The 20687-nt window shown below is 35.1% G+C and overlaps 1 protein-coding gene across 2 annotated transcripts; it reads left to right on the top strand.

Moving 5' to 3' along the window:
* Nucleotides 1-9278: 9278 nt before the first annotated feature.
* On the top strand, nt 9279-19263 carry LOC136202946 (tRNA threonylcarbamoyladenosine dehydratase). 2 transcript variants are annotated; one of them, XM_065993952.1, is made up of 11 exons: nt 9279-9529; nt 9711-9754; nt 10292-10409; nt 12170-12317; nt 13544-13756; nt 14038-14172; nt 15409-15543; nt 15774-15989; nt 16737-16861; nt 17972-18029; nt 18807-19263. In XM_065993952.1, exons 1-11 carry the CDS (start codon nt 9438-9440, stop codon nt 18915-18917), a joined length of 1395 nt encoding a protein of 464 aa, XP_065850024.1. In that variant the 5' UTR covers nt 9279-9437; the 3' UTR covers nt 18918-19263. The 2 variants fall into 2 exon arrangements, with proteins under 2 accessions (XP_065850024.1, XP_065850034.1); XM_065993962.1 differs by lacking the exon at nt 9279-9529 and having other exon boundaries at nt 9711-9788; nt 18807-19261.
* The last annotated feature ends 1424 nt before the right edge of the window (nt 19264-20687 follow it).

The raw sequence follows: 20687 nt of genomic DNA, 5'->3' as shown, positions 1-20687 counted from the left end.
GCCTCAAAATCAACCATTGGTTCTGCTAAACAAAGAAGATCAGGTTTATGTTGCCTACATAAATCAGAAAGGTACCTCTGAGTGTTAGGGTTGAGGAGCCCCCTACAGTTCCAGAACAGAACTGTCATTCAAAACGAATAGGGGGTTTGATGGCCCATTTCGCCCGGGATTTCTCTGCCTCATGTTTTTCGCCTTTGCGTGCTTTAATTGACGTCACAGTGTGCCACATTTCATCTTCTTGCTCTGCCTGGTCTGCCCAGGAAAGAGTGGGAGAAATATTGTTGTTTCCAGGAGAGTCAGGCCTCTCCACTTCATCAACCGGCTCTATTTGACCCAAGGGGCTCCCAGCGAACACAAGCTCTTTGTCAGGGCTGACCTTCTCAACATCAATTTTCTCAACAAGGTCAGAAACAATTCTGGTCGTGGCAATTGCCACTAGGACAATTGCCCAATTCTCATCAGGAGGAGAAGGTTTCTTAGTCGGCGGTTTTTGAAAAGATCGACTCTCTGGTGGTTTTTTATTTTTCCTGCAGTCATATGCCGAATGACCAATAGAAGAGCAAACTTTATAGAACTGAGGAAGCCTTTCATAAACCACTTCAATCCAGATGTTTTTCCCTGCTCTCTCAACTCCAAGCTTCGTCGGTAGATCTCCTGCCAAATCCACATCCAACAGCATTCTAGCAAAATGCCCAAAATTAATTATTAATTTGATTAGTAATATTATCTAGATATAATTAGTTATTATTTAGATAATAATAAAGTGTTTATTTAATTATCTAATTAGTAATCCTATTCCGAATAAGATTCTAATTATTTTAATTACCTAAAACAACTGGGATTAGGGTTTTGAGAAGTCTATAAATAGACACCATAACCTCTAAGTGTGAAATAGGGCAAATGTTATACACCACGTATGTAATTTACCCTCATTTTTATAGAGTCAAGTGGCAAATTTAAAATCAGACAGTGGTGTAAAATTGAAGGTGATATTGCTGCCATGATGGACTTGCAAAATAAATTGATAAAGACCTTTCAAAAGTAGTGATAACAACCCAAATTATTCTTGAATAAGGAATAAGGAAAAATTAATAGAAATAATGGCAAACCATTATTCCTTCTAAAAGAGATATTTATGCATGATTAATGTGGAATTAATGATGATTAATGCAAGATTAATGCAGGGGTGAATATGCAAATATGAGGAAAAGGAAGGATTCTCTAGCATTATGTCACGCCACATGGACCATGACGAGACACGCCATAACAAGATACGCCCGATGAGAGCGAGTAATGGAGACCCGCCATTGTTCACAAGGAGAGCGTACATACGCCTTGACGGATCTGAGAATACCAAAAGGCGCCTTTATTACCATCCATGAATGGGGATAAATACAATTAAATGACAATTAATAGCCATTAAAGGGGAATAAAGACTTGACTGTTCGAATACTCCAACTCTGAGGGTTTCAAGGATAAATGCTGGGATTAATGGAGAATTGATAGCAATTAAAGATAAGTAATGACATGACTATTCATCTACATCTCCATAACATCCAAATATCATACATGGGGAAAAAGGATAATTAGATAAAGAATGAAGGATTCGCCATCAATAATCTTATGGATAAGGATCCACCGACGAATCTCCAGATGGCGTATAAAGCAAGACTCATAGGTGGCGGATCTATGGATTCCTCAAAATGCCTCAAAGGGTCAAACGCCTTGGGAGACCCACCGTCAAACATCGATACGCCCAAGGAACGGTCAAGCCAATTCCCAATAAAGGCAACTAATAACCCATTAATGAGCTAACGGTCATACTTGAATAAGATCAGTAACCGCCATTAATGAGGCATTAATGGAGACTTTCTAGTTACCAAGAGTTACAACTACATGAGTATAAATAGCTTGCATCCCAAGCTATTAAGGTACATTTACTGATTCTCTACTTTTGTGCTTACAGTTTATTCTCAGAAATATTACTGACTTTGGCATCGGAGTGTCCCCGGCCGATCCCAACGGCGCCTCACAGGGAAGTGCTCTGATCAAGGATTTTTTCCCAAGTTATCAATTGGTGTGGTGAACGTGGATCTCTAACAAACAGGAGATCACAAAATCTTGATTGTATATCGTTTCACAAAGAACAAAATAATGGAGTCAACAGAATAGAAATCATAATCTCAAACCTTGGCTCAATCAGTACAACAAATCTATCCAAAGATAAGTTTATCTATATATTGGTGCAAAAGAGTTTTCTACATTAAATCTGGAATTTTATGATAAATAAGATAAGTTTCCTCCCCTTTCTTATTCCACTTTTAATTAACGAAAATTGGAGTTTCTTACCCTTATAAAGTGTTATGAATATCATATATGTTATTATGATAAATCTAACTGTGGAAGGTAAAGTCATAGAGACATATCTTCATTAAATCTTGCATGCTCAATATGCCTTATATTTTTATGCATGACGAGTATAATATGTCATTATCATTGAATTAGTACAAGATGCATGTATAAGATCCATAATCTTAGAATTTTATAAAAAAAATCCATCCATTCAAGGTGATTTTATCACTTAATATTAAGATATCATAAAAGGCTCGTGTAATTACAAATGATTTAGGTCTGATCAGTCTTTTGGATGAACATGCATATAACTATTAGAAGAAATTACAAAAAAATCATATTTGGTTTTTCTTGTACAATTCACCATATATGTATGGCTTTTCTCATATATAGTACTTTTAATATCAGAAATTCATATTTTTGAATATTCTTTTGTCAAACAGTTATTTCATCCCCCTTTTTTACAAGGATGTGTTTATTCATATAAAAACTGTTTATCTGACATTGTTAGAATTTCTTTTACCAACGTAAGAGACTTGAACATATTGAATCTATTTATGATTATCCTGTAATTGTCCCTAACTATTAAGGCCATTATGGGCTGATGAATTACCAAATTGGATAAACAACACTTTTATGTCCTACGCTAACTACAAAATAGTGCAAGTGTCAGTTTCGGATCAGAACATTAATTTATGCAAAGTTCTTAGGATATACATGAGAATTCCTTAAAGATTGTTTGGATGATTGTATATGAAGGTAGGTGGGGGTGAATTTTCAGTAATTTTACTTACACCCCGAATTGGAGGAGAATCATGGTACATGTATTTTTCTTCCAAAATTACCCTTTGTATTTTATTTTATTTATACAAATGAAATGATATCAGAGTAATTTTATATATAACTACATTATTAAATCATCACTTACCTTACTTTAATTACACCTCATTCAAATGAGGTCTTAATGATCTATGAATGTCATTAATGCATGGATGCACAATATTAATTGCAAGTAAATAGCAACTATGTAAGATATCTTACCCAATATAGAATGTCACAACTTTTATGATGTTTAAAATAAATATGCTATCTTGGATATTAATGCGCATTGAAATACAAAAGGATCTTAAACCATTTTCATTGTGGTTATTTATTAAAAATTCATTATGATATTTATGTGCAGTAGTAATCTTTATGGTTATGACCGTTATATTTGGTATTATTAACACAAGCATGAATAAAATTCTATTATGAATTTGTTTGACATATAATATTTACTTGGTTTTATCCTTTGACTAAGTTCATTCTAGAGTCAGGGACCAACGTAAAGGAATTACTAAGCTGATTCCGTGATGAACTAAAAATTTCATAAAGAGACATTGCATCGTACATGATATTTGCCAACGAGGCCAAACAGTCTTTCACAATAAAGTCTGTTCCATGGATCAAGCCATTGATCCCCAAGGTAAGTGAATATAGCTTTTATGTCTTACCACAATCTTTTAATAATGGACAGGATATGCCCCACTTCTGGAGTTCTTTCAATACTAACCCACAAGTACAAGGGAATCGTTAATACTTCAACCAGTGCCAAACACTGGCATGAAAAATAAAGCTCAATCCAGAGAAGTGTACATTCAGAGTCACTTCAGAAAAATTCCTTGACTACGTCATTAGCCAAAAAGGAGTTAGAGCAAATCCAGATAAAGTAAAAGCCATACGAGGCAAATGGCAAAAAGAGCGCCTAAATAAAAGCCCTACGAGGAGAAAGGTGAAAAGAGCGCCTAAATGAAAGCCCCACAAAGGGTGAGAAAGATCCAAAGGTTGAACGGGCGGATCATCGTACTAGGAAGATTGTCAACAAGCATTTCAAGGTACAAAACAATTCCTAGCAGAACCACCCTTAACGAGCAGACCAATCTGAAGGGGAGACCTACATTTGTATCAATCTGTCATGGATAAAGCTATGTGCACCGTGGTTATTCAAGAAGAAGAAGGTCAGCAGTTCGCCATCTATTATGTTAGCAAAATGTTGAAGGATGCGGAGATAAGATATTCGAAGCTAGATAAAATGGCTTTGGCAGTTGTGACAACATCCATCCGCGTTAAACCAAAGTTCCAAGCATAACCTCACCATGATCAAGATCAAGATCAAGAGCCGGCTTCACCACCACGATTCAACATTGAGCACACGGATGATGAGATTGAAAGGTGAGTGCATGCCGCTCTAGATAGACAAGAGAATAATGCAGAAAGATATGCCATCCCGTTTACAGAAATTCACCATTCATAGCGCGGATCCTAGGGTACGAGGCGGACAGAACATTTAAAGCTTCCAACTTGCCATAATATAAAAGAAAAGAGTCAATATAAGCGGGACATTACATATCCCGAACCCAAAGGAGGGGAGCATGTAACCGTTGAAAGGAACGCCAAGACGTATTGCAGGTTCCATATAAGAAACGACCACCATATTTTGAAGCTTGCTGGGAGCTGGAAAACTAGATAGATTTGTCCAGAATAACAAATAACGAGACGGCAAGCAGAAGACAGATCCCAAAAAGAAATTCAAAAGTGTCATTAATGTCATAGCAGATGGACTAGTGTATCAGCCACCCGTGAAAAAAGCAAAAATATCCACTCTGGATAAAACATCCCTCAATTGCCCCTTTTGCAGAAATAGGTCCAGTAATCTCTCCACATACAGATGCGTTGGTAGTAACAATGACGATTGAAGGATGGGAGATGAAATGAAGCAAGTAATGGTAGACACGGGCAGTTCTTGCAATGTCATCACTAGAGGTGCATTCGCCAAACTAAAGGTTGATCCGATCCAAATAGAAACAACCATTGTTGACATCATGGGAGTGACAGGTCACACTATCCGGACCAAGGGCCAGGTAAATTTGGAATGCAAGTTGCGGATGATGATCAAGCATGGATTGGTGATCTGGAGTTCTCTATTATGGATGGACAATTAGCTTATAACATCATTCTTGGGCGGTCGTTCATCTCAGAGGTTGCAGCCCTAATTTCCATCCGCCGTTTGGTAATGTACATTCCCACCAGCAAATGAGGAGTAATGATTAGCGGGAACCAAAAGGTGGCTCAAGAGACCTACTCGGCGTCACTAAGATGACGAAGGTGAGGAAGATGAACTTGTCACTACAGCTTTGGGCGACACAGAAATGTTCCTTATTGCTGATGGAAAGCGGGTGCGGATCGCCAAAGGATTAAAACCTGAGATCAAGGAGGATGTTACGAAAGTTCTCATTGAGTCTGAAAGCGTGGGAGAATGAGATCCCCACAGGAGTAAGCCCAAATGTGATTACTCATAAGTTAAACATCATTGAGGATGCGGTTCTAGTTGCTCAGAAAAGACGAAACTATGGGCCTAAAAATCAGTATTTTTACGTATTCTTATATGTGCATTAAACTGTTATAGTATCCTATATTCTTTCTCGCCATATTTCTTATCTTCATTTGCCTAGTTTTGTTCTATATCTTTCCAAATTCTATAGAAGAAGAAATAGAAAAGCTGAAGAAGGTGGATGCAATCAAAGAGGTGATATACACCCAGTGGCTGGCAAATGAAAAGTCCCACCGGCGGATCAATTTACCTCAAAGATAGGAAAAGGATTGGTCGCCACCAAGGGCGGGTTAAAATTATCTCAAACATGAGAAAAATACACCCTAAACTCTCTCCTCAAAGATAGGAGAACAAAAAGCTCCAATGGCGGATCAATCTACATCAAAGATAGGAAAAGGATTGACCACCATTAAAAGCGGGTTAAAATCATCTCAAACATGAGATCATTACACCCTCAACTTTCTCCTCACAAGAGAATCAAAAGACCCGCCGGCGGATCGACTTACTTTAAAGATAGGAAAAAGTAGATCGCCTCCAAGGGCAGCTTAATTTCCTCAAATGAAATAAAGCTTTAAACCTTCAAAAAAGGTTCACACATTGGGGTACGACTGACCACCTGCCCTAAACAATCAAACAAATCCTAAACCAAATTCTAGAAAATTACTTGCTAAAAGATATAATGCGTAAGTAAAAATAGTTCTGGAAAGAAAAGGGTTCATCCAAACAATGAAGCATCGTCTTCATCCAAGTAATGAAGCCTCGTCTTTATCCAAATAATGAAGCCTCGTCTTCATTCAAACAATGAAGCCTCGTCTTCATCCAAGATAATGAAGCCTCGTCTTCATCAAAGCAATGAAGCCTCGTCTTCATCCAAACAATGAAGCCTCGTCTTCATCCAAACAATGAAGCCTCATCTTCATCCAAATAATGAAGCCTCGTCTTCATCCAAGTAATGAAGCCTCATCTTCATCCAACTAATGAAGCCTCGTCTTCATCCAAACAATGAAGCCTCGTCTTCATCCAAGATAATGAAGCCTCATCTTCATCAAAGCAATGAAGCCTCGTCTTCATCCCAACAATGAATCCTCGTCTTCATCATAGAAATAACAAAGTCTCGCCTTCACAAATGCAAAGTAAAAACACTTTGGAAAATGAGTAAAGGCTAAAAAGGCAAATGCCTAGAGTGTCAAAACCCCCCACAAAATGCGCAAAAGTCCCTAAATGGCTTATCATTCTTACTGATCCCTAAGGACGAGTCATTCTTCTCAATATGGCAGAACTGAAGAAAAGAAGTCCCTAAGGCGAATCATAATCCTATGCGGTAGGAACAGATGATCCCATCTAAGGCGGGTCCACTTTCCTCCAAGATAGAAAAATAAAACACCATTTAGACAGCCCTAAAGAGCTTTTTATACCTTTAGGGGGGGCTTCTGATAACAACCCAAATTATTCTTAAATAAGGAATAAGGGGAAATTTAATAGAAATAATAGCAAACCATTATTCCTTCTAAAAGAGATATTTATACATGATTAATGTGGAATTAATGATGATTAATGCAGGATTAATGCAGGGGTGAATATGCAAATAATGAGGAAAAGGAAGGAGTCTCTAGCATTATGCCACGCCACATGGACCATGACGAGACACGCCATAACAAGATACGCCCGATGAGAGCGAGTAATGGAGACCCGCCATTATTCACAAGGAGAGCGTACATATGCCTTGACGGATCTAAGAATACCAAAAGGCGCCTTTATTACCATCCATGAATGGGAATAAATACAATTAAATGGCAATTAATAGACATTAAAGGGGAATAAAGACTTGACTATTCGAATACTCCAACTCTGAGGGTTTCAAGGATAAATGTTGGGATTAATGGACAATTGATAGCAATTAAAGATAAGTAATGACATAACTGTTCATCTACATCTCCATAACATCCAAATATCATACATGGGGAAAAAGGATAATTAGATAAAGAATGAAGGATCCGCCATTAATACTCTTATGGATAAGGATCCACCGACGAATCTCCAGATGGCGTATAAAGCAAGACTCATAGGTGGTGGATCTATGGATTCCTCAAAACGCCTCAAAGGGTCAAACGCCTTGGGAGACCCGCTGTCAAACATCGATACGCCCAAGGAACGGCCAAGCCGATTCCCAATAAAGGCAACTAATAACCCATTAATGAGCTAACGGCCATACTTGAATAAGATCAGTAACCGCCATTAATGAGGCATTAATGGAGACTTTCTAGTTACCAAGAGTTACAACTACATGAATATAAATAGCTTGCATCCCAAGCTATTGAGGTACACCTACTGATTCTCTACTTTTGTGCTTATAGTTTATTCTCAGAAATATTATTGACTTTGGCATCAGAGTGTCCCCGGCCGATTCCAACGGCGCCTTACATGGAAGTGCTCCGATCAAGGATTTTTTTCCCAAGTTATCAAGTAGTTACCTCGGACATCTTATGGATTTGGATAATGTCACTTCTTTGATAACATTGTCCACACATTGTTAATGTTAACTAAGGAGATTGAACATGTTGAATTTCTCCCTAGAGAGATGTGGTTCTCTATTAGAGAAGTTGAAATAAGGTTTGAGGATTGAGAGTTCGGGCTTATCTCTGGCTTGCAGTTTGGTGGTTTGGAGAAGATGACAAAGAGGATCAAAAAGCTAAATAAAGGAAATAATCGGTAAGTACTTCAAAGGAATAGCTCCCATAAAAAGGAAATAATCGACAAATACTTATACTGAAATGAGCAAAATTCATTGTCAAATTCATATAAAAATCATATCATATTAAACAAAGACATAAAATAGGTTGTTCGCAATTGTGAAATTGAGTGCTTTATGTGAGTGAAATTGAAACTCCACATAATCTTTTTATTTGGAAGAGACATTTCACATTTGAGGTAATGAGAATCACAATTTTATATACTGGGTTGCAATTTATATAAATTGTGAAATAAACTCCGTATTTTGGCAGTTTGAAGCACTAAACCCTAGAGTTACTTCGCAATTGGATTGCAAATTATATAAAATGCGAATGATAAAAGTTAGTTCGCAATTGGACAAAATGATTCGCAATTGGCGATATGCGAAGTGAAGAAAATTAGTTCGTAATTCGAGAATTGTGTAGTAAAATCATAAATTGTGAACCTTAATTGCGTATAACTAACTCAGAATTAATTTTAAACTACTTCAACTAATTTAGAATTAACTCAAAATTAATAAATACTCACACGATGTTGGAAATCAATAAGAGTTTGAATTGATTCGTAGTGATATTGAAAATGATGTTTAAACGAAATGAGATAAGAAAATAAAAAGATAGAATTTGAATTGTAAATTTAGGTTGTATTGTTAGTTATATATATATAATGTTTTTTATGTTTACTTTATAATTCAATAATAAAAAAAATAAAATAATACTTAGCCTAACTCATCCATATATTAAGTGAAAATACGTATTGTAATCGTAGTTTGATAACATGTGTAATTTTAGACACGGGAAACTTCAAAAAAAAAAAAAAAAAAAAAAAAAGTAGGGAAGTTATAGGGGACGATTTAGACATTACCCCTTTCTTTTAACCGGTGATCAGAAAAGCCGCCGCCGTCGGGTCTCAATATTGTGCAAGGCAGAACTGCTTTAAGAAGTGTAAGAAACGAATACAGAATTAAGACGACAAGAGAAAAGTTATGGAGGACAGACTCAAATACTTAACGTTTGTAGGAGCTGGTGCTCTATTAGGTTCTGCTTCTACTTTCTTTCTTCTCAACCATTTTTCAAGGTAAGGAGCTTTTTTTTTTTGAAGGGATTCTAGGAAACCAACCATCTTCTTCTTTTTATCCTCAGCTAAAGTTCCCTTCTTTTGGCTTCGGATTGTTTTAACTAAGATTAGTATTTCCAGTTTTTATGCAAACATATACTGTTTCTTCTTTAATTAATGATTGTACTATTTGTTATTGCAGAAGCATATCGGGAAAATGCAGTAGAAAGGCTGCGGAATTAAATGGTATAACTTCGGAGAACAATATTTCTCTTTCCATGTACGTTGGCAAAGATGGGTCTTTTACTTCGTTCTATCATTAGGAAAGGGAAAACAGATGGGCGTATTATATGAGCTCTTGTTGAAATAAAATTCTTTCTTTATTTTTATTTTTATTTTTAAAACATTCCTTTTTATTTTTTAAACATCTTCATCAATTGCATATTAACTGCTCATTCCTTGCTATTTTTTTTTTCCTTTTTCTGTGAAAGTTTACATGGTGAAGTCAACAAGAGTTAAAAATGTTAGTATTTAGTTGGACTTGAAAACCTTTTAAGGTTTAACAACTTCTTTGAATGACCTTGTAGTTCGTGTCTGAGAAATATGCAAGAACAATGTTGGTTTATTTGGAGTGAAGGTGTATACCATAAGTGAAACATCAGGCATAACGGTGATTCTTGGTTTAAAAAACATTTCTAATAGCAATGATGAACATTTATTAATCTAAATTTTGTGTCAACTGAACAATTATGCAAATAATCACTTCTTTGTATCTGTTAACAGGTAAAGAATGTGTATCTGAGTTGTCTTTGGAAAGCGTAATGGTTCCTAGAGACTCAAATAATGGGACACCTAGTTCAAACCTTTTAACTGATGAAATAGTTTCTGAACAGTTGACCAGGTAAGGTAAATCAATCTCCCTCATTGTGGCTTAATAGGACTTATTTGCAGAGTAAGAGTAGGTGTAGAATGTTTACCTCTTTTTCGTTATTATTATCTATGTTTTCTAGTATCTTGACTTATGAATTGTCTCGTGCTTTGTCATAAATCACTAGTTTATTTGTGAATTATATTTCAAAGCTGTGAGCCTTAGTCTTGTTGTGTGGAAAACATGCCTATGGTATCTTTCCCTCTTTCATTAATTATTCTTTATTCTTCATTCTAACAATACAATTTAGTTCAATGTAAAAATTTCAAAAGTACTTCAAATAATTGTGGTTTAGCAAATGAAAACTTGAAGACAATATTTTGAATGTTTTGTTGTTTATATAGCCAATACTGTGGAAAATTAGATCCTAAAGCATTAAAGTGCTTCTTTGTGAGTTATTCATCAACTCAAAAAGGTGTAAGTAAGTGATATCTTCCTTGTGTCTCGAGATGTAACCTTTAATGAGCAAGAAGCCTACTTCATCCAAATTATCTTCAGGAGGAGAATGTAAAAGGAAGATAAGGAACTCATTCTTGGAGTATCAGAATTTATTAGCTTATTTCCACCTAAAACCAATCTGAATTTGCATGCAAATCCAATAGTACACCCATAGAGTCGAGCCTTAAGCTAGGAAAAGCAGTGAAAGATCTTCCCGTCAACAGAGAAATGTATCATCTTGTAGGACGACTTATGTCTGACACATACCATATCCAATATAACTTATGCACTAAGTAGTCAGTTTATGCGTAATCCTAGAGAAGTCCACTTGCAAGCAACTCAGGATTTTGCAATACCTTAAGAGAACACCTAAAAGAAGGATCTTGTTCAAGAGAAATGGAAATATGACAGTTGAAGCTTACACTTTTGCTGAATATGCAGCATCAATTATTGACAGGAGGTCTACAGCAGGGAATCGTATTTTCCTTGGAAGGGATCTTGTGACATGGAGAAGCAAGAAACAAGGGGCAGTAGCCCGTTCCAGTGCTGAACAGAATTTCGAGCACTGACACAAAGTGTATATGAATTGCTTTGGCTGAAAATTATTCTTCAAGAGTTAAAAATTAATTGGGATGGTCCTATAAAACTCTACTGGGATAATAAGTTAGCAATAAACATAGCCTACAACCTAGTTCAACATGATACGACGAAACACGTTGAGGTGGATAGGCATCTCATCAAGGAGAAATTAGACAATGGTTTGATATGCACTCCTTATGTGCCACCAACACAGGGACAACTTGTTGACATTCTCACTAAGAGGCTAAATAGACATTCTCACTAAGAGGCTAAGTAGCTCAATATTTGAGAATATTGTATCCAAGCTGGGAATGTAAAATTCCTTTTCACTAGCTTGAGGGGGACTGAGAGTTACTGGTGTTGTTAGCTGTAAATTATAAATCAGTTTCTTAATGTGTATATGGCTAGCTGTAGACTATATTTCTGAACATATTAACTTCAACTGATATAAGAAAAATAAGGGAGCAATTACAGCAGCAAATTAGAGAGCAATTAGACCAACAAAGCATGGAGCAATTAATATCAGGATTTTGTCATATGCTCCAATATAAATACCTTTATTTCTTCTGAATCAAGACATACAATTTTAAACCATAAAAACTGACAGATAGATAAATATGCTTGCAAGTGATGTTTTGCAGTTCCCTTTTGCTTCAGTTGTATGGTGTTTTGAGGCATTTTCAAGGTAATACCAAGTCTTATTGTTATATTTCTAGGAACATTCAGTTTTTTGGTCTTGAGGCGCAACACAATGTGACTGCATCATATGTTGTTGTCATTGGTCTTGGAGGTGTTGGAAGCCATGCTGCTTCTATGCTTCTAAGATCTGGAATTGGAAGGCTCCTCCTTGTGGACTTTGACCAGGTATTTTAGTTTCAGCTCCTGATTATCTTTATTTTTGTGTCACTGTTTTGGTATTACTTGGCATTTGAGTGTTTTAGGTTTCTGCACTGTGATTAAGTTACTTCCCACTTTTCATACTGTCAGATATTAATATGAATTGGGCCTTTAACTATAAGCTTAAGCTTTTAGTTCAATTGGTTTCATAACTTTTAGTTCAATTGGTTCCATGACTGGTATCAGAGCCTCTTTGACCAAGTGATCAAGGGTTCGAATCCTGACAACCTCATTTGTTGATTTAATTTCAACATATGGTAAGATGGGCCTTTGTTGTTCATGCTTCAAGCCCAGTTGGCATTATTAATATGAATTGGGCCTTCAACTATATGCTTAAGCTTTTAGTTCAATTGGTTTCATGACACATACAAAGCTGATGACTTTGCTTTCTTCAGCAATTTCCTCGATCTAATTTATGGTACATTATTGAGACCAAATGTGTCATTTAGTGTCTAACATAGTACAGATTTGGAAGTTCACATAATAGTGTTATCTGGTAACCAAAACTTGATTAGTTGTACCTTTGAAATTTCTCAAACCTATATATCGTTAATAGGATTTATTTATTAGTTAGGGTTGATAAAGAAGGTCCAAAAAGGAAGCACAGTGTGGTGGTAATCAAAGAATTGGGAAGAAGATTCGTAGAATGGATTGATTATAGGAAGATGTTTTTTTTATTGTTATTGCTTTCAAAGGAGGGAGGGCGAGCCTTGGCGCAACGGTAAACGTTGTTGTCGTGTGACCAAGAGGTCACGGGTTCGAGTCTTAGGAACGGCCTCTTGCCAAATAAATTGGTAGGGGAAGGCTTGCTCCCAGTAAACCCTTGTGGTGGGACCCTTCCCCGGACCCTTGCTCAGCGGGGACGCGTAATGCACCGGGCCGCCCTATTGCTTTCAAAGGAGGATCAGTGAAAATTTTGAACAATTTGAATACTTGTGCAATTGCTTATAGGCCGATGAATTAGTATGAATGTTCATCTATATATTTTCTTGTTTTATGTTATAAATCTTCCTTGCATTCTTTATTGGATAGTCCCAAAGCATTGCATCAATGTGGACACTTCGGCCCTTAGTTAAGTGTGCCTATCACTGTGACAACCTTTAAAGCAAAAATAGAAAACATATAAGTATTCAATTTGCTTCCTATAATCTATATGATTTTCTAAGTGCTTGTTTTTTTTACTGCATCAAAAGGTTTCTCTTTCATCCCTAAATCGACATGCTGTTGCAACAAGAGCAGATGTTGGTATTCCTAAAGCCGAGTGTCTTAAGAAGCATTTTTTGACAATATTTCCGGAGTGCCATATTGAAGCAAAAGTACTACTGTATGATGCATCTTCTGAAGAAGAAATTCTTTCAGGCAACCCTGACTTTGTTTTGGACTGCATTGACAACATTGATACCAAGGTAAACTCTTGATGGCAGTTTCATTCTATATTACTGTCTATGTATTTAGGTTAACCATGCAGGTTCATGATTATGTGAAGCAAAGCTCTTTAATTTTTTTTTTTTTTTTTTTTCTTTTTTCTGTTCTATGATTAAATAAGTTTGTTTAGAGACTGCAATAATTAACTCAAAAGTATAAATCAAACATTTTATTATGTTGCTTTTGGCATTTAGAATCCATTAATAACATATGAATTGTATCATATCTAACCCTAAAATGCTTGAATTTTTCTCTGTAACAGGTGGGACTTCTTGCTGCGTGTGTGCGAAGGGGTTTAAAGATTCTATCTGCTACTGGAGCTGGTGCCAGAGCTGATCCAACAAGAATCCGCGTGGCTGATATAAGAGAGTCAACAAATGACCCATTATCCCGATCTGTATTACTTCTAGCTTGTTTGCAATTTCAACTGTTACAGATTTTAAAATGTTCTACGATAATGTCTTGCAACCTTGTTGTGCACACACATAGTGAATATCAAATATTCCCAATGTTTAAATCTGAAGTTAGGGTTGATTGAATCAGGACTTGCAATTGATCTTCATTCTTTTGTTACCATACCCTTTTTATTATTGTGATGTATTCCAATTATGGTGTTTGTGGTTTCACACTGAGGGGAGGGAGCAGGAGGTGCTGGGTTCCAATTTAGGACCCCAAGACTTGCTTTTGCATCCCTTCCCATAGATGGATTGGAATTACATTTTAGTTAAATATCAGGTTTGATCTTGAGTTGTACTGTATAAACTTTTCTATTGATAACTTTAAGCTTTTGGCTTGTGCATTCTGAATTAAATTAGAGCAAACAGTTCTTTGTATTAAAACCACTGAACACTATCTTAAACAGTTGCTGTAGGTTATGTAATGACATGTTAGTCATTTGTGAGTAGAAGAAATGTAACAAATTGAATACCTGGAAAAAAATTTCTTCTCTAAATTTAGGGATTGTTTGTGCGAGTTTCATATATTTGAAAGTTGGAAATGCGAAATAAGTAATGTTGACAAGGAACCAAGAAGAAAAACCATTTTATTTTCGTGGCTCCAAATTTTTATATTTAAGGATCTAGTTTTTGTTATATAGGGTTTTTTTTTTTTTTTTTTTGCTGGTCTAGTTTAGACATGTTAGCCAACCCCGAATCATTTCGGGACTAAGGCTTTGCTGTTGTTGTTGGTCTAGTTTAGACATGTGAAATTCAAGAAAAATTAGCCTCATGTTTCATGTTATTATATGCTTGATCTCTTGCCTACCAGGGTATATACCTGACCAGCTGCCCCTGCATTTTTATGGTTTCTGCTATGTTAATATTATTGCTTGTTTATTTCCTTGAGCAACTTCTTTTTTTTTTCTTTTTTTTTTTGAGAACAAATTTTTGGAAAAAATGTCATTTTGACTTTGTGTTGTTCTGAAAGACAAGAGAGGATAAAAAAAAGTAAAAAAACTTCGGGGTAGCCTCTTTTGATTTTGTATTCACTTTCAAAATTTGGCTCATGATCAAATGAATTGCTTGTATTGTTGTATGAATCACAATGAAGAACTTAAATTTGCATTCAAATTCCTGTTACACCTAGTGTATATGCATTTGTAGTCTTGGTTCTTAATGTAGATTCTATCAATCAGGTAAGACATCGTTTGAGGAAAGATTATGGCATAGATGGTGGCATCCCTGTTGTGTTCTCCCTCGAAAAACCTAAAGCCAAGCTGCTTCCTTTCAAGGGACCAAGTGGAGAAGAAGATAATCCTACTGATTATCAGGTGAGGATGTTTATCTGAAGCAGTCACTATATAACATCAGCCAATTGAACAATTGGCATTAGAATAATGTGAATGGTTATAATCACCATGACTGAAATTTTAGAACCTTTTTCATAGCAGATAAGAATATTAAATTGATAGTCCATGGTAGTAGTTCTTTTAATATGAAAAAACGTTTTATTTCCATCAAGCTTGATGAAATTAATTCTGACTCCTTAACTTGATCTCAGATAGTACCAGGATTTAGGGTTCGTATTATACCTGTCTTGGGTACTATCCCTGCCATTTTTGGACAGGTCATGGCCTCATATGTTGTGACACAACTTGCTGGGTTGCAAGTTCAGACAGAGCCTGTTGTAAACTTTGATTTAGACCATTACCGTGTGCTACATCAGCGTCTTGTTGAGTATGAAGAATTATTATATGGGACAGCCACAGAAGTACAGGTATGGAAGGTTTCCGTAAAGAAAACTTGTATTTTGCAGGGTTTCTTCTTGAATTGGCCACTCTAGATTCCACTGTAGGATATTTTTTTCCCTGAATGGCCATATGATTGGTTGGGTTGTTTTTTAGCATTTCCATAAACTCCATAGTGGACACAATACCTTAGAACTTATAACCTCTCTTTTTTAATTTTATGGATCAAGCAAGAAACAATGTTTTGTTACTGTTTTGGGGTATAAATACTTTATTTTATGCCCAAGAGTTCTTTGTTGTTTCTATTTTCTGGTTTATAACTTTTCATTTTGTGGATTTTTTTTGTATCTTTATGAATGAAAAAAACTGGTAAATTTGGCTAAATTGTAATTAAGCAGATATACGAATGCAGTTCTACGGGCCAAGCCTGGCAAAAACTGTATTAAACTTAAAGTTATTTGAAATAATGTGCTTCTGATTATGGTATTGGTGATTTTTATAAAGTTCTTGGATTTCTATCCCAATGCATGAAGTTTATGTTTCTCAATGTAAACTGAGCCATCAAAACTTCCAAGAGTCCACCTGAGAAAGATGGTCTTTTGTTTGGTCTGTTTCTATGGTGACTTCTTTATTTTGTTTTTCAGTCTCCTTTGGTCCTGAGCATTTGCTTTCTCTTCCTTGTTGGTCTTTTGCAGCATACTCACAGATATACATGTCAAATTGCTCATGTTTGTATTTGAAATATATTGCCTATCTTTTCCTGCATTTTGCAATAGGTGGATGTTGAGGAAGTCAAGTATATTGTTAAAGAGTTGTGGCATGGTCGAAGTGCTAGGGATCAGTCTGCAAAAGGTGTTGGTCGTGGAATGTGGCGATCTGTTAATGAGTTAATGCTTGTGAGGTATAACTTGCTTTATGCTACATCTCTGAGCAAATTAGCATTGCAATTTCATGTTTAAACTGATAAGTATCTTTTCTAAACTATGGCAATTCAATATATACACTCCTGACGAAAACTTGTTCTTGTTAAATGTTAAATATATAACCAACAAAAGCAATATGGTTTCAAGCAAAATGTACAGCTAATTTGGGTACCCAATGTTGAAAATGTTAATATCGTATTATGAATGTATTTGGACTTGTAAACAAGATTTGGAATAAAAGAAAAGAAAACTGACTTGATAAAAGCTCCCCTGCTCACCTGAAAAGTGAGTTGTGGGAAATAAGTATGATATTGTCTACAAAAGGCAAAGGAATCAACTTTCACAGGTTGATGCTGCTTATTATTCTGATTGTTGTGATGGAAGGAAAATGTGTGAAACAGCTATAAACACTTTCTTCAGAGTTCGAGGAATATGTTATTTGAACCCAGGCCTGGGATTTTCATGTTTGGAATACCAAGAACAGGCCATGGACTGTTTTATTGTCGTTTTGAGGACACAATGCTTGAATAACTGTTTTTTACTTGGGGAAAAAATATTAACAAAATTTATGCAATTTCTAATCCAACAAAACATAGCCCCCTTTTCTTCTATTTAGCTCTTATCTAAATTGTTCATTATGCTAGGATTATATATATATTCATTATGTTACATCAAATTTAACAAATGTATTTACTTGTGATTACGATTTCCTGTCTAGCATTCTTTTTTGTTGCTCTTTTGATGCTTTTAGTGCCTGTATTTCAGTTGGGGTTTTATCAATTGGGAATTTCAGTGAGCATTATCAATGTTATTCGGTGGCTCTTCTTTTTAGACCTGCAGTGATATTATTGGCAAATATTAAATGTCATCATCAATTGTATGAAGATTGAATGCCATTTGTCTCTTTCAGAGATCAGCAACCTCTATCAATTGAAGATGTTACTTGATATAATACTATGAAATCTGTCATTGCCCTATCTGTTACTTTCTGTGTGTGCCATATTTATCGTAATTCTGAAATTAACTATTATCTCTAGCTTTTTTTTATTTACTTTTTCCTCATATTAGAATTGATTCTATCTTTTCAGGTGGGACAGGTCAAAGCCAGCATGTGTATCAAACTTAATTCTCTTGAAATTCAACGAGGTATTGTCAGTAAATCTTTCCCTAACTGCTGGATGTAATTGATCTAAACCCTTCTCCTATGTCACTTGTGCTCTTTCTCCATTCTAATTATTGCAAACTTTATTATATTAGTTCCTTAGAAGTCTGCCAATTGTTGCAACTTTTTCGGAAGTGTGAGACTTGTTTCACACCCATTTTCTATTCCCGATCAGTATAAATCTTGAATCCATAAGGAACCCCAGTTTTTTCACAAATATTATCTCAGACAGATAACTTTTGAAACCCCAATCTAAGATTGTCTTGCTAAAAGACTGCTGGGTTATATAGCCATTTATCTCTCTTCAATTTTTCCCTTACCGGGTTATTTCAAACCTTAGCTTCATAATTTGCTTTCGATTATCTTACTATACTTGGCTGTTACTCTTCTTTTCTGCTTTTTCATCGAATTTATGGAAGCAAATTGTATGAATTTATGCCAAAGAATTTACTTCTAGTTTCTTTCCTAACTGCACTTGCATATTCTCTTTGTTCATTTGATCTTTATTTGCCCTTTAATTATATTTATGAAATAGAACCTAGGGACTGAGCTAATCATATTCTTTTTAGTACAACCTTGCATGCAAGTCATTATGTGAAGGTGCTGTTAGACTGTGATGCCTAATGCATTAGGTAATGTTTGGAGCATGGAGGGTGTGGATGTCATGCTACTAGACTTGGTGAACAGCAGCATCGATATTATTGAGGAAATAAAAATAAAAATATGGACAGTGATGGAAATATTTGTTTACTTAACTGCAGGCTGATGAACATGAATGTATGAGTTTAGATGATATAAAGGAAAAGGAAGCAGAATATTTCGAGAGGGTTACGTGTATGCTGAGAAGAGCTGAATTGGAGTTTGGTTTGTGAGTTGTTTATTAAGATTTATATATATAGAACATTCACACACACAATCGTGGAATTCAATTTTAAGCCTGAGAATGAATATCACTACTTTTCCTATTTGGAAACAAAGAAAAAGAGCTAGGAATTTAATCTACAATTTTGTAGCTTCACAGGTTGAAATATTTGTTCCATATAATGGAATTTGATTTATTATTACTATTATTATTATTATTATAGATAATGGACAAATTTAGCCCTATGGTTGTTGGGGAATAGCAGATTCAGTCTTCACGTGTAAAATATTGCAATTTTAAACATAACGTTTACCAGGTGGTGCAATTTCAAGTCTCGTTAAAAAATATGAGTTTTTTTTTTTTCATATGGAATTTCATTTTCTAGTTATCCTCCGACCTCCACTTTTGATCACCCAAAAAACTTGATATTGTACCTCTTATGTTAATGGAAAAATTTATATTTTGTTAACGAGATTTGAACTTATACTCTCTCGTAAACATTAGAATTAAGATTATATTGTTTTGTATGTGGAGGTTAAATTCGCTTTCTTTTAATAACCATAGAGCTAAATTTGTAATTTATCTCTTATTATTATTATTATTATTATTATGGAACTAAATTTATAACTTGTCTCTTATTGTTATTTTTTGGTTGGATCCATTCACGACAAAATAAAATAACTTATCTCTTATTGTCATTCTTACCTTTTTAAAAACATTAGTTATCCATCATTTCTTTCGTCATTCTTACCCTTTTGAAAACATTAGTTATCCATTATTTCTTTTGGTATTTCAATCAACCATTGGAAAATATTTTATTTTCAAACTTAAATTTTTTCCTTATTCAATATTTTTCAAAAGACAATATTTGTCGATAAACAAACGAGGCTTTAATGTGGTTTTGCAGTTTTACAAGTTAAAGAAGTTACCATATTTACGTTCAATACAATCGTTTTGTGTTGACAGCAGATCTTCACCATTAAGCAACTGTCACGTGGGCTTCATCTCATTTAAGGCAAATAATATAATTCCTCAAAATAAAAAGTATAGAGTATAATAAAAAAAAATAACATTCTTCTTGCTCATTTCATCTACATACTTTTTCAGTATCATTATTTTAGCTTAGATGGCTAAGTATTGGAGTGGGGTTCCTCAATCTTTTTCTTGTCATATCTCAAGCATCAATAGGACTTCAAGAAGCTCACATCAGATTATAACACATCAAATTTGTGCGTTGAAATAAAGTCATAACTCAGTTGAACAGTCTTGTGATCCCTACAGCATCCAACATCTTTTCTCACCAAACCAACCACCAAGGAATTACTCTTGTAGATGCAAAAGATAACCCGCTCGAGCCTTTGCAAATTATCCCAGAGTTCGGTCTGCACATGGAAGCATGTTTGGGTTCCTTGGATCCATAGAAAATTCATGGACAAAATTACTAAACAACCTATTTATAACGTAGGCTTCGTCTAAGAATTAATGAATATTCTCAAGGTTGAATGATGTGCATAAAATGTATCCATGCTTCTAGAGCAAGTGCACCATATTGTATCAAGTAATACAATGTACCTTAGTACAAAAATCGATCCTGCATAAGTTCTATAAAAATCATTAGTTAACAGATTATTGAAGTCTATATGAAATGATTGAAAAATTGAGTTGTGTTTTTGACTAAAAATGATTGTTGCTTTAAAGAAATGAATACGATAAAATACTATGATTCTGGTCCACTTTCTAAATCTAAGTTGATAAAGGATTACTTAAGTTAAACATAGTG

Source organism: Euphorbia lathyris, chromosome 1, assembly GCF_963576675.1.
Source record: "Euphorbia lathyris chromosome 1, ddEupLath1.1, whole genome shotgun sequence".
NCBI classification, from domain to species: Eukaryota; Viridiplantae; Streptophyta; class Magnoliopsida; order Malpighiales; family Euphorbiaceae; genus Euphorbia; species Euphorbia lathyris.
The sequence above is the reverse complement of the archived record's forward strand: the minus strand, read 5'-3'. Positions and strand labels throughout refer to the sequence as shown.

Bases quoted from the DNA above. Each gene is read 5' to 3' on its own strand.
- LOC136202946 (XM_065993952.1), top strand. From the start codon at position 9,438: ATGGAGGACAGACTCAAATACTTAACGTTTGTAGGAGCTGGTGCTCTA. The intron at 12,318-13,543 runs GTATTTTAGTTT...CTGCATCAAAAG, and splicing joins TCCTTGTGGACTTTGACCAG to GTTTCTCTTTCATCCCTAAA. The intron at 14,173-15,408 runs GTATTACTTCTA...TCTATCAATCAG, and splicing joins ATGACCCATTATCCCGATCT to GTAAGACATCGTTTGAGGAA.